The sequence below is a fragment of the Nipponia nippon genome, unplaced genomic scaffold (assembly GCF_047370975.1).
Source record: "Nipponia nippon isolate SJK-2023a ecotype South Korea unplaced genomic scaffold, ASM4737097v1 scaffold_1, whole genome shotgun sequence".
In the NCBI taxonomy this organism is placed as follows: domain Eukaryota; kingdom Metazoa; phylum Chordata; class Aves; order Pelecaniformes; family Threskiornithidae; genus Nipponia; species Nipponia nippon.
The window spans coordinates 131,894,740-131,913,137 of record NW_028262290.1 but is presented as its reverse complement, the minus strand read 5'-3'; the positions used below and the strand labels follow the sequence as shown (position 1 = coordinate 131,913,137).

The window sequence follows — 18,398 nt, the reverse complement described above, 5'->3', positions numbered from 1 at the left end:
CTTAGAATTAAAAAAAAAAAAAAAAACAAAAAAAAAACCCTCCAGAAACAGACATTCAGAAACCGAGATTTCTTAGTTCTAAGAAGCAGATTCTTGAAGAGCATGGTGACCAGAAACAATTAATTCTGTTCATAAACAGTTGATAATACTTGCTTTGTTTCTACAAAAATCATATGCTTTAAACACAAAACAGGCTTGTTAAGGAATTTTCATCTATATCCAGCACATTTAGCTAATGAAAACAATTTTAAATGCTGTTTTTGTTCATTAATTGGATTCCAATTTCCATCCAAATGTAGCCTGATGAAAATCAGAAGTTAAAAATTAATCAAGCAAATAAGAAAAGCACTATTCATCATTTTTTAACAGAAAATGGAAAAAATATATTAACCAAAGCAAATGGTAAACTGCATAACTGATTAAGTAGAAAAATATATTCACTGTGTTAGCAAAAGGTAGCTGTGGTGGTACAGACTACACTAGGGCTTTCAGAAAGGTAACTAAGGTACAGATGTAAAACTTGATAAGTCAACTTAAATCAGATTTTCCTGCGTGCTCACTTAAATCATGATTGAGAACAGTGATCTAACACAGAGATGTAAATTCATCTACCCCACTGGATGAAGCTAAGCAACTGCTTCTGCACACCAGTAGCTCTAACATTTTAGACTAGTCCAACTCTCTTTCCTGTAGCAGCTTGGATACACCTCCTGCAAGTCCCTGAACACCAGCCATCTGTCCCTAGCCTAACAGCCCATACCAACTATTTCTTTCAAAAAAAAAAAAAATTTACTTCTTTTTTAAATTCCCACCACCTCCATCCAAGATCTAGCCTAATCTGTTCCTAAATCCTGTAGCCCCTGCCTGCTTCCCCCATTACACTGGGCTTGCCTGGAGCCCCTGCACCGCAGGTACTGTCAGGATGGTCCCCCTTCACTATAAACAGACTCTGCAGAAGATTTTCCCAGGAGAATCGCTTCTCTGCTGCCATCCCTACCATGTGATATTCTACTCTTTGCAAACTGGCTTAGCAGAGCAGTAATTTCTTAGTTTCCAGAGCCTCAGCTGGGGTGAGGCTCTTCCCTTCCTTGGGATGTTGCCTATGCCCTTCAGCATGAGGGCTATTGCTCCACACCAGCACTAAAAGCTGAGGACTCCCAGCCAGGAAAATTTGCAGATTCACTCTTCTTTCAGAAACTCTTGCTTGCAGAGTTAAAAAGATCTGTAGAGCCCAACAGGCTGCCCTTGAGATAAGCTTACTGTAACACTTCTTCTGCCAAGACCTGGTGCACCAGTCCTACAAACTGCCCAAAATCACATGCAAGGAGAGCTTTTCTGCTACCATCAGAAGGAAAAGCATTCCTCCTCATCTTGCACTTGCATACCGGCCAAAGCATGGCCAGGCAAAGAAGAAAACTCAAAAATAAAGCTATGATTCTTCAGATAGATGGTGGTAGGTAAAAAAGTAGGTCCCAAACCACCAGAGCTGGGGGAGTGGACATTGTATTTGGGGAATGGTATTTAAACAAAACAAACAAAAAAAACCCACACAAAAACCAAAAACAAAATGCACACAAACACAAGCCCACAAAAAATTCTAACACCACAAAAAAAAAGGGGGTGCCTCCTCAGTTCTCCCCAAGATGACACCCCCCCCCCCCCACTTTCAGCTGACGCTGCTGCTAGGTGAGTCCATAGCTCCCATGAGCGTGCGATCCCACCCATTGCAGGGCTAGTAAGGGGACATGTTTGTTATTTATGTCCCTCATGTTAACTTAAGCATTAATCTCAGTACCTGTCTGCAAGCCTGCCAACAGTACAAATTTTTTTCCAGTTATCTTTTTAAATGTCTCCGTAGATCCCTTGCTCCATCAAAGGTATGTCGTTGGTAAATCCATGGCAACATTTTGGATAAGGCTGTAAATCTTTAAAAATATTGTACCCACTGAAGTAAATAGGATTTTGTGCCAGACATTGATGGGACCAGAATCAGATCTTTGCTGGTTTCCAAGCCCGTTACGCATCTCCAGTACATGTTTTCATTTACTTTCAATGTGTTGTAAATGAATTACCTTAGGATGAGACATTTATTTTAAGTCACAAAGTCACATTATCCATTTCTAGCCAGCATCAGTTTTTTTAGCGGTGAGGGAAATAATTAAAAACTATTTTAAGACTGCATGGAACAGTCTCAGCCAATGTTTGGCTACCATCTAGCCTAGTGGGTTATTGGCATTTTTTTGTTTTTAAATAGTAAACAAATCCACTTTGTAAAGTAAAAAAACACAACCAGTAGATTATTGCATTAAAAAGTTCTCCTTTGCCATTCTCCCCCTTCCCAACTGCCATGATCACCATCACCAAGGGAAGGCAAATTTACAGATGAGTCACTTGGTCTTCAAAATACCCTAAGCTTTGTCAGGAAGTGAAGTATCATTTTATTCAAACCCTCTAACAGACCCAAAGCCAAAATTTAAGCCATGTTTTTGCAATGCACTTGGAAGAATTATCCTGGCCTACAGCTATACTAAATGCTCTTATTTATTTAGTAATAAAAACTTGCAGCAAGGGGAAACCAACATTAAGCCAAGTATCCTTGAAGACATTCCAGTAGGATTCAATGCATTAATAAAAAATGAGCTTTTGACACTGGTGAAAGAAATCCCGGTGTATTCATTTTCCAATTTTAATGTTAAAAGTTTAAGCCTTCGTTGGAAACAAGAGGGTCATTAAGGAAAACTTATTTAAAGACTTGGTAGATAGGTCTAACGTGATCCACAGTTTTACCACATCCTTGCAAATACCTCTTAGGTCACCATCTTGTACATCAGCTAAACTTGTGCTGCCAGTGTAGGTTAACAAACTGAAGCCTGAGCTCTCCCCACCCTCTGAGCTTTTCAGGTTTATTTAGAACAGATTTAAACCCATGCAGCGAGCCTAAAACCTTCTGCCATATTCACTACCTGAAAAGCCAGGACTACACTCAGAAGGTAACAGCTCTTCACTGCTGAATTCAGTCAGTCAAGAGCTAGCAAAACATAATTTAAAATAAGCAATGTGTATTTTTAACTTTGCTCCAGACACCCTGAAGCATCACCCATTTTCCCATACACAAACTGTACTACCACCATCCTCCCAGGGCTTCATCTTCACATGAACCCCAGATTGATGCGAGAGGCAGGAGTGGTGGGAAGGATTTCCAAGCACAGCAAGGAACTCCCCCACAGCAGCTTCAACATTACGCTTGCAGCAGTCTTCTTCTGGTGTGGCCAGGAGCTCATCACACCACCTCCCTCCACTGTCCAAGTCCCTGGGATGGCAACCTTCTGTGTTCAGAGCAGAGCTGGCTCCCCCTTACCCTGCAAGCATTACTGCTGTATCATGCAAGAAACACTTGCGTCACTAGGCGAACCAAGAGTATGACCCTTTCTGAGGCAATCAGCCCACGGCAAGGCCATGCAGCTCTACCTCTCCCCCCCATCAGCCCTGGACACCCAGAAAATACACTGTGCAGGTGGGAACCCTCTGTCCCGCTAGCTGAGCTGGTTCTCTCCTCTTGGTTGAAAACCTAAGCAATAACCCCTGTCTGTATTTCCAATTTGGGGACCACTGCATTTCAACACCTAAAACTCAAACACAGCTGGTTATTACACAATGGTCAGTACCTTAAGTGAGATGCAACTAAAATCATCTCACTTAGTACTACTCACTCCACTTCTTGGCTCTCAACTTTAGTACTTTTCATCACCATCGTCTTCTACCTGGCAAGCCATGGGGATCTCCTCAGACTACTAGAAGTCACTAACAGGACCACACCTATCAGAAGTGTTTCCAACATGAAAGCCTAGCCAGGAACAAGGAGGTGGAAATCACAGAAGCAGAGAAGGAACATTTTCTGGCAGGCTGGTTATAAGGCATTTCACAAGCAGGAACAGGTCTGACATATTTCTGAACATGGCATGAACTTTGTTTTTGCAAAATCTGATTGGCCACAATGCCAAAAAAAGCAATCTGCCACCTTTTCTTCTGAATAGACAGCCAAATGCAGGAATCAACATAAGGAACAGATTGTGAAACTACGTAAGCAGGAATTTTGCTGGTCATTCACAAGCAGCAAACGTAGGTATTTGGTGTTGCAACACTGCACAATCACCAAAACAAAAGTGCTTATGTATAGAAACACTTCCACTTCAAAAATCGTGCCTGTGACACCAGCCACATGGGTACTCCAGACTCCTAGAAGTCGCCCATGAAATCTGTTACTTTGAAAGATACAGGTACTCATCAGCTCTGGTTTACAAAGACACTGCTCTCAGATTCCTTGGCAGCTGCAAGAAAAACAGGTTGTGAAAACACAGAAAGGTCACTTATTTTTCCGTGATGTTTAATGAACAAACAAACCAGAGATGAAGCCAGCTACACCAGAATGAGGACTTGACCTATTTTTATTTCTGGCCTGAAGGAGCCCAGCACACTCTAGTAACAAAATATTATTTAGCACCTGAAGGATTAAGTTTCCTATTTAGTTTAACATTCAGAAGATGCTGAGCTTGGTACTTAGAGCCTGGGAGTCTGAGATGTTCAAGGGAACACCAATTAAATCTTCTTCCCACAACAAGAATCTGGGAGCAGGGGACCAACACAAATTCTTTTCTCTTGTCCCAAGGAACTACAAATATCACTACAAGTATTCAAACCTGCAGTGAGGAAGAAGCCATTTTTATTTTAAGAAGTGTGCATTACTAGTTAGCAAGTGATGCTATTTGCATTATGACAACCTCAGAACTGTAAAAAGAGCTATTAAGAATTACTGGAGGCTTCAACACCTCGGAAAAAATACCAACTGTCAACTTGCCAGATCTTTGTACATCATACGGTGCCAATTGCATTTTTGCTTCCCTCACTGGGGGCAAGTCCATCTCCAGAGGCAGAATAGTTTCTGATTACTCCGGACATGGGTCCCTGCCAACACAGCATGGTAGGAGCAGGAGACTTCGAGGCAGTGAGAAGACCAACCATTTTCTCCACAGGGCAGAACAATCCCACAATGTTATGCACCATGGAGCAAATTTCTTAGTTGTCAAAAATGCATCATTAGTGAATTTAAGAAACTAAGCAGCAGGAAAGGTGTATTCAAGGCACTGAGGTTACGATCTTCAAATGAAGTCTAAATAGCTGGTAGTGGTTTTTTTTTTCAGACAAATACTGATGTCCTATAGTGCCCTCCTCAAGATTGTGTGTGCTGCACATGTATGGTTTTCATTTCACTGATATAAAACCATTTTGTAAAAACACTGGCAAATCCTTCTTCACCCCCCAAAACCACATCCTCTTTTGGCTGTAGGACAGCTCCTCGCAAAATCATCTACTGCTTAACAAGCTAGCCAGCTTAGGGCAAAGCCACTTACAACTACACACATTATAGATGTACGTACATTACTACCCCTGGGTAGTTTGGACGTAACAGTTGCACGAGCTAATCCTATCAAACTCAGACATCCAAAGGAGCCCAACTCCACCAAGTAAGAGTCAAAGTACCTGGAAACATAGGACAGTTTTTCCTCTTCCTTGTCTCTCATCTATGCTCAGGGCATCAAATGAAGGCCCTCAATGAAGCAATTTTTCATTTTAAATTACTTTTCTTTCCTGCCAAAAGCACAATACAGTTATTTCTTCTCTTACATCTATGCGATACAGAAGATCTCTTTTTTACTACTATTAAGAAAATTACTGGAGAATAAAGGAGGAATCTCTCTCTTGACCACATCTTCTAAGGAGAAAGTTTTCCATTAGCACATTCCTCACCTGCAACAAAAACCTTCACAAGATGGCAAAAAGAATAAAGGAAAGCAACCTATCAGCCTAGCTGTACAAGACTTTTGTCATCAGAAAAAGGTGGTTTGATTTCTTGGTTTTGTTTACTGTCGCAAACTACCTTTTTCTCCTCCCCCCCCCCCCCCCGCCCCTTCCTAGGAGCTTCTATGCATATCGCATAACCTGAAAATTAACAGAGGCGCTAAAGAAAGTATTAGAAAGAGTGCATTTTGAAGGTAGAGCTTCAAGAAACTACAACGGGTGTGCAAAAAGACCAGTAGAGAAAGCAGTCCTACTGTGAGTGGGGGAGCATCTCTTCACTTTAGGTAACTTTCACACAGCAGAAGTTCAGCTGTCTCTTACAGGACCTTACAGATGCAGGAGAGCAGCTGGTGTGAACTCCTCTCGTGGAGGAAAGCTGTCTACTTCTCACCTTCCTATATGTTTGAGTACATCTGCCACGCGACAGACAGAGAATTAATTCTGCTGCCCTGTTTCAGGACATTCAAGGGCAGGATGGGCTCTCCACAAGTTAGCCCTCCTTCCCCCAATACCCTTGGGATGCCAAATTTCAGACCCAAAGGCTACAAAAGAAACGCAGCCAGATGTACAATTAAACATGCAAAGTTTCAATGATAAAAGGAAGGGTGCAACCCACTTAACCCCAGTAGATGGGCCAGATGTATTTAAATGCATGACTGTACACAGCTGAACACTAAGACTAGGATTTCTTGTTTGTTTGGAGCTTTGAAATCTTCAGCATTGCATGAGAACAAACTTGTGTTCTTGAGAGACACATATGTGCATATTCTCCCCAAAGTTCAGAAGACAGAAGCAACAACTTCATCAAAACAGCTTTGAGCAGTACAACACTACATCTGAAGCAGTCTGGCTGGGATACTTTCTCAAACATTTTTTGCGGCAACATATCTTCTGGAAAACATAAGCACGGGGCTTATTCACTTTTGCAGAATCTTACTCTCCTCCTCATACAAATTCCAATTCTTTGTGCAGGTGCTCAGCTCACAGCATTCCTTATGAGTCACAGTGGGCAGACTAACAAAACTATTTGCAATTGTGTCAGAACTGCAACACACACAAGCATTTAAGAGCAGAGTTAAGGAGAAAGATTTAAGGGTAAACAGAAAGTGGTGGTTCTCCAGGCCCAAAAGCAGTTGGACAAGACATCAGCTACAAATAGGCACAGAAAGGCTACCGATCCTTGTATGGTCACACAAGGGCACACATTCATCAAAAAAACCCCAAACCATTGGTTTTATCATATCACCAGGATCATAAGAGTAAAATCATGACCATTTGACAGTAAACGGAATTTTTAACTCCTAATATTCTTAACAGAGAAATTTCTTAAGTCCTACTTTTTCCTCAAACCTTAAAACATTTCAATGATTCCCACATGTTCCAATTTACTTGTCTTTTAGGAGGCCAGAGAAAAATATACAGATCTTGGATTCTTGCAAAAAGAGACAGGAAAATTCATGAATCAAGACACACTACTCAATTGCATTGCATCCCTTTTAAACGACTACACAAAATGAGTGCTTTAAACAGTTAAACAGAGCTTGGACTTTGGAAATAAATTACACAGTTACAATACCAAGAATTGTTGCTAGTGATAGGTAAATATAAAAAAAAAGAATAGTTAGCCTGCACTAGATGTGGTGCTTGGACACTTAGCCACGTGCAGTGGACATGTGCACACACATGCGCGTTTGCGCCTGTAAACAGACAGGTACCAAGGACAGCCTGTGTCTTCCTGTATGGACTCTACTGCCGGGACAAAGGATAAAGCAACAACCAGATTTTTAGTGACACAGAAACTGCATCTCATTAGATTAAATTAGATGAGCCTCTATGCACTAAGACTTTGGTGTTACACACCAGTGTGAACCCTTGTGGAGATGGACCGTAGAGAATGAGGTATCTCAGTCACGTGGAAATTGTTCTCCTGAATGTGAACCAGTCCAAGGAGCTAAACGCAAACCAGTGTTTGGTAGCATCGCCATCTCTTAAAAGTTGTGAGACTGGACTATTCCTGAAGCAGCTGGAGAACTGTGTTTGCACTCTTGTCAAATATGTCTTAAAGTTTTGCATGAAGAGGGAGAGGATGAAGCATCACATAGCTCACGTTAACACAGCTAAACCTATCTAATTACTCAGTCCCAAGCTCCTGAATACTCAGTTTTAGGAATACTTGGCCATGGCTGTATATACAGGCGTTCAGACCTGTCACTTTAAGCTTTGGCAATGTAACAAAATCCTAGATCTGTTTACTATGCAGATTTTTCCTCTTTCCACCCATATAAAAAAGCAGCATCAGGAATGTGACAGACACTTGTTTCAATAATTAAGATGCCACCTCAATTTCTTTGGTAGCAAGTCCTACACAAGGTCACAGCAACACCTTGTCATTAGAAAATAGTGCATATGAAGGATCAGCTCCATATGGAAACCCTTCTACAAATGCCGAAAAGTTCACCCACCTACTTCTTCTGACCCAAGGGAAAGCCATTTGTGAGTCCATCCCCACAACAAGGTGAAGAAAGGGGCCATACATTCAAAGATATTCAAACAAAAGCTTCATAACCCTCAGGCACATCATAGTGGGGTCCCAAGGCTCACTATATGGTTTCTAAGCACACACTCACAAAAGGATTTCAATGACATTAGATGCTAGGAGGCACCTGATGATGGTGTAGCTGAAACTGCTGAGGAACACACCTTTGCTCAGTCAAACAGAAGACAGAGCTACCTATGTCCAGCCCTGAGCAGAATGCAAAGTTTGCACTAACAAAAAATAAGCAAGACAGCAGCAGGATATACTTCTTATACCCTGATGCCAGCAGTGTTTTCAGAAAGGATTTTCAGCTGCCTGAAGAGGGTATCCTCAATGCCAGCTAGCCAGTGCTGCCAAGCGTACAAGGACATCCACTCAAAGCAAGCGAAGGGGACCTGGGTTGCCCAAATGCTTTTGCCAAAACAAGGAACTTGGTAACTAATAGCTCATAAGTAAATGGACATAAAGTGTCCCTGTGATTTCTTCATTAATACTTCTTCTAAGACCTTCTTTCCTGAAGCCTCTTACTCAGATTTCTATTTTATTTTTTAAATCCCTTATGAACTCTCCTAAATCCCCCTCTCTGGTTACCTTTAGCCTTTCAAATTGTCTCCATTTCTTCTGCAAAATACAGCCAGCCCTTTTCTTTTGCTCTTTCTACTTCTACATGCCCTAATACCCTATTTGATCAGTGTCTTAGAAATTGTTCTACTAGAGAAAAGAAAAAAAACGAGGAGAGGAGTAAAACTCAGAAATTACAGAAACAAAAACATACACAAACAAGGTTTAAAAGTCTTTGTCCAATAAAGTAAAAAAAAAAAGAAAAATGGAAACTTTGTTTTCTGGAAAACTGCTTCCATTAAAAGATAAACTCATACTTTTCCTTGCTTTCCTCTCCCCAGAGAGGAACAGCTACTCCAAGTAATCTGAGGGGCTGACTTGCCTGAGGCCCACAGAACCACCTCTTCTTTTCCAGATAAGGTCGCATGTAAGTAAGAAAAGGTGAGATCGTTTCAATTCTTCATGCATTTGTTTCAGAAGCCCTTAAGTATCAGGTTCAGAAGCTGTCTTGGTACCACTCCCAACCTCCACAAAAGCCAGTGTTTATCCTCCAAATCTATGAGTTTATCCTTTCTTTTTGCATGTTAGCTTGTCATACATCTAGACTATCTGGAACAAGAGCTTATTCAGAGAACTGAGCAAACAGCATGAACAGGAGCAAGAGAGAGTTCAGACAGCGTGGTCCTTCCAGCTGCAGAATTTCTACACTTTTACACGATGACACTTGTTTCTTGATGCCTTTTTTCCAGATTTTGCCACTATCCTATTTCCAGAAATCTGGAAACTGCCAGAGATCCTAGCAGGCCAAAAAAGGTGCATCTGGGGGGGGATAAAGGCACACTAGCAACAGACAGACAGACAGGAATAAGATTGATATCACCAAATTTAACGCCATTGAGGTGCATATTTAAAGCAAAAGCAAGAAAGAACCACAACAAAAGGAAGACATGGGAAAGAAATGAAAATAAACTAAGTGAGGAGAAGAACTGTAGGCTTATAGTATGAATCTCAAGAATAGCAAAGCAGTTTGCAAATCTGGAGTAAAAAAGAAAGAAAAAGCTACACTTCTCATTACAACTAAATAAAGTTATATACTGTTAACAAATCACCTCTAGTTTCTCTTAAAAAAGAAGAAATAAATTGAGGCAATCCATTACCACAGATGGCATTTTATACAATACAATGAAGCAGAAACCTGTTGGGGTTTTGGGGGTTCTTTTTGTTTGGTGGTGGGTTTTTTTGTTGGTTTTTTTTTTTTGTTTTGGTTTTTTTTTTTTTTTTTAGTTTAGTCTGCCACTCTAATCAAAGTGCAGAGGGGCTGGCAGAGGGAGAGGATTTTTTTGTCATAAATAGAGGCACTGCTATTAGCAGTAAAATAACCAAGTATAAACATATTTCCATTGTAGTTTTCATTGGAGCACTTTTTCCTGATAAAGCTACTATTATACTCAATATAGTTTATAATACATTCATAACACCCAAGCTGTTCATTCCCACAAACAATGCTATGAGTGTGGAATTTTTCCTGTTCCTTGCAGTGACATTTTCTTGGCTTCTTCCTCTGGGAAAAATATTTAGGCAACAACTTCCCTGTAGTGCAATATATATAGACCCACTTAAGTTATTTGATAAAGTTCAGTGTGCAGGGCTGCGTTTTCACTTTTCTAGCTTATGAAAAAGTCTCAGACGTAGCTCTCTAGATGTTACTGTTGAGCAAAGAAGAGAGCAAAGTCAACCACGTCAGAGTTTGTAAAGCTCTGTCATCCACTTGTTAGAGTTCATTTTGAAAATTCATCTTCCATTGAGTTGCTAACAACAATCACCACCAGAAAGAGGGAAGAGATGGAAAAATCAGCTTCTCTGTGTAATGAAGTTATCCTTTCTTGACTAGCAGAGAACCATCTCTTTCCATAAAGACTCTAGAGCTTTCTGATACAACAAATTATTTCTGCTCCATATCAAAAGACCTCATTTATGATTACTTATATCAGCACTGAATTTGAATAAGATTCTATTGAACTTTTTCAGACATTTCTTAGAGAGCAATGTGGCAGGTAAATCACAGGTTTCTGGAGATTAATCCATGTAATTTAAATCCTATATATTTAGCAAGACTGCATTTCAACAGGGCTTGTACATTTATAAAGCTACTATATTCAAACAAACATTTTAGCTACATATAGATCCCCGCTTTATGACAAGAGATCATTTTTTTTTCCTTCCGTATCAACAGGAATACAATTGCAGACTAGCATCATTAATTGCAAATTCCAGCAATTTTAAAATTCCATTTTATATATGAGATTGCTTTATGTAATAATTCAAGTTCTCTAGGAAATAGGATCTAACACTTTTCTAAGAAACACCATTTTCTGGTTTCACTGAGCATTTCACTAAATGACCAATGAATGCCTACTCCCAACTGCAGCCACATTAAATATTTTCAGTATGCAAGCAGGAAGACAGATGCCATCTAGAAAACTGACAAACCACAACTACTACCACACCATCCCCAGATCTTTGAGATAATTTGACAAAAATACAGCAAACTGATCAGTTTTGAACAGCAGCATTGTACAGATTAATATCACCATCCACTAACCATCCAAAAATCAGAGACTTCCCTTACCCCGAATGGTGGATATGAAGCAGCAGCAGCAGCGGAGGCAACACTCACTGCGGGAGGTGGTATTCCTGAAGAAGAAGGTGGGAACAGACCCAAGGCATTCAGATTTAATCCAGGAATTAAATGTGCTTGAAGCTGCAATGGCAAAAGAGTTAAGATTTACAATCCTGGTTATTAACTTCAATCAAAATCCTAGTTGGCATAGGCTATTAACCTTTTGAGAAGATGTCAATGTTATTTTGAAAAAAATTTTTCATCTCCATTACCCCAAGGACTCTGCTTCAAACCTATTTCCCAGACATATGCACAGACCAACAACATTAAAAACACATAGTAGGAAAGGCAGCTGGGAATCACTTGCTGCAACTTAATCAGTGAAACATATGACAAACTTTATAAAAAGAAATTCAGGCAATAGTACAATTTGCTTTCAGAGTGAACATACTTATCAGAGAAATAAAACAATAATTTTGGCTTTATACTAAAAAGACAGCCCTGTAGAAACAGAGAAAGCCCATGCACAAGCCCTGACTTTTTGTACACGGTGGGTGTAGCCACGCTATAATCCTGTCTTCCTTCCCATATCCTTTCCCTCCCATGCCTTGCAAAAGATGAAGATATCCCCAGCATTTGCTGGCAAAGCATCAACTATAAAGTTGCATGTCCCTTACTTGACCACACCTGAGAACAGTGGCAGCATCATGTGGTAGAAAACATTTCTTGTCCGTGACACAGAACTTGTCAATACCATTTTTCACTTTTCTAGATTATTGCCCAGTAATACAACCGTGCTTTAGAAATACCTCAGCTAGAGACAGACACCATCTCAGGCCATCAAGATCAGCCAATCATGAGACACCAAAAAAAACCCCAAAACTTCACCAACTAAAAAGCTACCCTAATAATCACTACAAACTAAACCTGAAATCCATCCAGTAGAGGTAGTTTTCTGCTTACCACACTTTTGCCAAACAGCAGAGCAGCCGCAAGCTCACCCCATGTTCCTGCTCACTATATGAAGCAAAAACGTACAACTATAAAATATTTAATTGTGTCCTCATGTGTAGTTTGTGTCCTGCAGTTTGCTTATAGTATGGGAGGGAGGGGAAAAGCAGGGAGAATATTCTCTCCAGCTGGTAGGAAAACCATGAAGAACAGCCATTTCTCGAAAATCAGAGAGACTACTGTAAACTGAAAAAATATTTCCAGTCTGATTCTAGACAATAAGATTTGGATACACACACAAAAAGCTCTTCATAGCTTATCAAAAATCTCAATCATTTCTCAATATGCATTAGTAATACTTTGGCAAACTAATGAGGTGTGTTGTTTTTATTATATAATCACCAATCATCTTTGAATAACTAAATGCCTTTATCATCTATATCAAGAAAAACCTTAATAAAGCCTTCTTAAATTAAATAATTGAAAGCAGGAGAGATCCTTCTTCCATATGTCATTATGCTTTTAACATGAAGAGGCGGGGAATCACTACTTTAAGAAACATATACAAACTAGAGCACATAAACCACATTCCTTTACGTTTTTGCAACAAGGAAAAAAAAGTGAAATGCTCATTCATTTCCTCAATCGAAATCAATTTCTCAGTTCCACTGCTCAAAACAAACCAGAAAAAGCCTTTGTTAAAATAGCATATGTACACAAATAAATAATAAAAAACCTCACCCAAGCCCCACGACTTAATACAAGAGGCAACAGAGAGAGGTTGCAACAGGGAAATTCTGACGTGATATTAGGAAAGAAATTTTCACCATGAGAACAGTGAGACAGGGCACAGGCTGCCCAGAGAGACTGTGGACTTTCTTCCCATGATGATGTTCAAGAGGGGACAAGTCCCTACACAACCTCATTTAACTTTGAACCAGGCCCTATATCAAGCACACACCCCCCACACCCCCAAGCTGGGCCAGGTGCCCTCCAGAGGTCCCTCACACCTAAATCTTTCCGTGATTGTAGTTCCAGAAAGGGCCCATGCCACAGGACAACTCACATTCATAGCAGCAATATCATTTTCATAGGACTCCCTGATTTTCTTCATAATTTCTTCCTCAGCCTTGGCACAAGTTTCAATACTGCCTTTAACTGTAATGGTCCTTTCCGGATTATAGAGTGTCAAGTCCTGCAATCTGCAAATGAAACAGAAGCATAGTTAATTAGCAAACAACAGAGGGTAATCTAGGTTTATCATTCGAGTGCGATGACATCCGAGCGTCTCGAGTTTGCCCTCCAAAGAGCGTAGTATCAATTCATAACAGGGCTCAAACACAGTTCTCAGAGAATCTGGAGAAACTCTGTCCTCACAGCAAACGCAAGAAAAACCACCGCAGCGAGATTTGGCATCAGATGGTTGAGATGTGCTTAGGTGCAACACACGATGGAAACCATCACACGCTATAGGAACATGAGCTGCAGAGCGGTGCAGCACCGTTCAGCTTCACACTCCACACCAGCCCTACCAACAGAGAGAGGGCTTCAGGCATTTTAGACATCTTGGAAACACAGACCATAAGAAACTTTATTTCCTTGAGAAGAATAGTGGATTCCTTAAGGAAAGAGGGGAAAAAAGCCCAACCCTCAGTGAAACTGCAGAAGAGCCTCCAAATCCTCATAACAGAAAAACCAAAAGCTGTGTGCAAGTCAACATTTGCTGCGAAGCACTAGTAACTCCTCAGGGAAAATGGAAGGGTTACAGCATTAAACTAGTGCTTTGTTAGGTAACAAATGCTGACCTACTATGGTAAAATGGAAGAAACGGACTGGGAAGCCATGACATATCCATGTACTGAGAAAAGGTGAGTTGAAGGGGTGAAGACAAAAAAAAAAAAAGTCTGAGCAGGATGCAGGAGGGGGGTGAAGAAGCCCATGGCAGGAAGGAGAGAGGAGGAAGCATGCAAGGCTTGCTTTCTTGCACAGCAGGCAGCGTGGCAACCTGCGCATCTCACTTAAGCAGCAACAAGCAGGAAATGCATCCACAAAGCAATCCTTAAGTTTCCAGTGTGCGAGCACTGAGTTACTGCCTCAGGAAGGAAAGTGGTGGAGAACACCCCAAAGAAGAGAGGAAACACTTTCCCAAACCGGCTGCCTTACTTTAACTTTATGGACAAGCTTACCCAAAAGCCTAAATGAAGAGATCAGGAGAAAGACTAATTAGACAAAGCAGAATCAATGGACATACATGCTCTCTTTTATGTACCAATTAAACCGGGCGACTTCATGGGGCTATTTCAGCCATAGCATGGCAAGTATAATCTTGAGGCCAAGATTTTAATACAAATAAACCATTAACTTGCTAAATTAAAAAATACTCTGCAAGTGTTTACAGGCAATGTGTTATTTGTGTCATCTTCAATAAAGACAAGTTGGTTTCATGGAATGGAAACCATTATCCCATTTACCCTGTACATATTTTTTTTTCTTTAAGAAATAGCATTAACAGTCTGTGTACTGTTTGCAAACAAAATGTTTATGCCAACACATTTAAGAGAGCATGCTGGCCTTACAAAATCTATTCTTGAAAGACACTTAATTTGGGTGCTTTTTCTCCAATTGATTCACTTCTTTTCCTCAGACTAGTTCATAAATATTTACATACCTTCAGGAAGGTCTCAGGTTCTTTCATACAATTTTTAATTTCCTCTTTTTGAGGAACCTCACTCAGTTGTAGGTTTCTTCCCTTCGTTTGAGCTATTTTCTGCAGTACACTTTTTTTTTTTTTTGGTCTCCTGCACGTATTCACACCTCTTCATACATCTTCATGTGTCTTCCAAACTTTCTCCCTTTCCTACAACCTGTAAGCCTTATTCTCATCCTTTCTGGCTAAAGCCTAAGTCCAAGATGCCCTCAAATGCTTGGAAGTTCATGCCAGAGTATTCGTTATTCAGAACAGGAGGTTCTCTGAAGATCTTGCTCCAGGGTAAAACTACTATTAACAGCCAAGCTTCTACAGAGGTGTTGATCTAATCAGTGATTTGCAGATTTCTAGTGAAGGAGAAAACTCCTGTTTAATCTCAGCTAAATTTGAACAGGTCTCAGTTACCTTCACAAACTCACAGACCAAAAGCTATTACTTTGAAGATGACTAGTCAATGTATCCCAGTTTGGCTGCTGGTGGCCAAGAGGGACAGAACTGCTACTAAAAATACTCTTTTCAGTATTTGTTTGCTTTGTTTCCTTCCCTCTTGTCCAAAAATCTAATCTACACCAGAAACTAACACATCACTAGTTTCGCTCATTTTCACACATAGCTCAGAACTGATCCAGGCTTATAGTTTAAAACACTCGTCATTACGTATGGTGTAATATGTTAAAAACAACCGACACTTAAAACACAGTCTAACACAGGCTCCACATAGCCTATGTTATTTTTAGGCTGAGTTTATAATGAAGAATCACTGTTTACATTAAACTTGACTGAGTTTAAGTAACAGTTTAATCCACAATATAGAAAGGCCTGCAGGCCTTTTGAAGGCTGTTGTCTCAGCCTTCAAAACACACATAATATTTTTTAAGAACTCTGTACCTGAATGTAACTCAGCAGCACTGCTGCTATTTGAGACACCTCACCAAAAGATTAGGCCACCGAAAACTTACGGAGATATTGTTATTTTAGTATCTGTGTCCTGTTCAATTTTCTTCAGGTTTCTTCCTTCTTTGCCAATAAGTCGGCCAACAAAGTTGTTATGTGCCAATATCTTCAAGGGAATTTCTTCTGTACTGTAATGGAGGTTACATCCAGTGAGATTTTTGGAGACCAAAGCGCAAGTTTTTATGCAAGTTATGGATAAATTTTATTTTCATAGAAATGTCTACAACTCCCATTCACTTACACATGTTTATACTAGATGCAGAATGAGTCCGAGTGCAATGCACATTTCAGCACTATCATCTATATCTTCATTATAACATACCTGCTAAATAAAAGTCAGACTGAAGTAGCAAGAGCTGTTGGGAAGGAAGAAATATACCTTTAATCTTTTAGTGGGAGCTCACAACTTGTTATGCTCACTCCGATTAAAAGCTGTTAGTTGCTCAAGAAACTTCAGTATTTGCTCCCATTCACCTCAATCACAGCCAGACAATGGCTGAAAATGTAGATGTGTGCTGGGGCTAATTAAGCAAGTAGACTGTCCTGAATGCAAAAAAGTCTTAGTTCCTTTACCTACTTAAATACAGATAATGGCAACACTCATTAACAGATTCACTCATTAACAGTTCTTAAAGACTACATCTTTAAATGGAGTCAACAAGAACTCAATTTTTAATGCCTCCACAATGAAATGCCTTTTACTCACAATTTAGTATCTTGAGCTTCCTTTTGCATGATCTCCATAATAATTTTACAAGCCGTTGAGCAGCCTTCAGGAGTTGAGTGGATGGTAATTGGTTTCTCAGCAGCACCCGCATTCTCTTTACGATGAATATCAATTCTTGAAAGAAAGGAAAACAGTACCTGTAACCATGTACTGTATGGTAAGCCTTGCATATTTTCAACTCTCATAAAACTAATTTATTTTGAGCTAACACTGACTACATTTAAGTGGTGTAATTTTGCAAAGTATACAACTAGTTAAACATCTCCTAAATACTATTTTTTTTGTGTGTTATAAAGAGCTCCTCCTATCCTGATTTTACCAGCTAAACCCCATCTTTGTGGACACTGGAATCTCCTTTCCACATTAAACTCTCATCAAGATATTCAGGGCAGTTGTTAGATAGACAATCTGATAAACCACTGAAGACAACATTTCATCAAGCTTTCCCAATACTCTATCACCAGCCCAGTTGCTCCACTGGTGATGACTGTGCAGGTACAGTACAGCCAGGTTTTGTCCCACCTTGTCTTTTTTAATGACCTCAGCAGCAGAGCTTCCTAGCACTTCTCTACCAGCAAGTAGCATCATAGTACTTACATTCATCCTCAGGATTACTTTGGTATGCTTTTTAAGCCTAAAATTTTTCTTGACATTACCTTTTCTCTAAGCTCCACTCTCTATCACCTAAAAACTACTAGCCTTAGTCTACACTATGGTTTGTGTAGCCCTAGGAATTTAACAAAAACCAATTATGACCCTCATCAAGACAATGCCTTGGATATTATTTGTCCTCTGCCAGTAACTGCAGGTCACATACTCTTTCCACCTCTGCTTTATGCTTCCTCCCCTCTCCCCTAAATCATAGCTATTTCCAGACTTAACCACCAACCATGCTGCTTTTCAATAAACCCCTTTATTTTTCCTGTTCTTTCCGATATTGAAAATTCCTTTTGTTCCACGATGCAACATTTTTTAATAAGCCCATGGCAATCCTTGGTACAACTGGAAGTAGATGACATTTCTTTTTTTATCCCCAAGACAATGTAAAGACCATTCTTGAAGTCATGTATCTGTAAAGTTAGCAACCTGTGATTATTTCTGCTCTATCCAGCCTTCTTTTAACAGATAAAAGCTTTCCTTATGCCAATCTTCCAGGATTTTTTTAGTCCGAGAATTAGACACTTTAGATATCACCTAAAAAATCGGTTGCCCATAGGCAAACTACAACCAAGTCTTGTCAGGACACCACAAATCTCTTAAATCTGTGTTGTTAAACACAGCAAATAGTCACCTGGGTTACAGCATGCTAATGAGAGGTTGAAAGGAGCATCATGATAATCCTGGGTTTGAGCAGGGAGGGGGAGCCTGTTTGTTTGTGGGGGGTGGGGGGTGTAATTAGAGAGGATTCCCTTATCCTCATTAGCTACTCTCAAAACTGAAGCCACCCACCCTCACACCCCTCACATACAGCTCACATACCGGTCCT

At 40.1% G+C, this 18,398-nt stretch overlaps 1 protein-coding gene across 3 annotated transcripts in view; it reads right to left on the bottom strand.

Annotated features, from left to right (window-relative positions):
- Positions 1 to 18,398, bottom strand: part of IGF2BP3 (insulin like growth factor 2 mRNA binding protein 3) — a 119,776-nt gene that overhangs the window by 19,812 nt on the left and 81,566 nt on the right. For all 3 annotated transcript variants that reach the window (XR_015707936.1, XM_087773210.1, XM_087773218.1), the window contains exons 8-11: positions 16,892 to 17,026; positions 16,191 to 16,313; positions 13,591 to 13,726; positions 11,583 to 11,714 (exon numbers count right to left, since the gene is read on the bottom strand). Coding sequence is in view for 2 of the 3 variants with exons in the window: in XM_087773210.1 (XP_087629336.1) it covers positions 11,583 to 11,714; positions 13,591 to 13,726; positions 16,191 to 16,313; positions 16,892 to 17,026 (526 nt within the window). In the remaining variant the exon portion in view is untranslated. The remainder of the gene's footprint in view (positions 1 to 11,582; positions 11,715 to 13,590; positions 13,727 to 16,190; positions 16,314 to 16,891; positions 17,027 to 18,398) is intronic.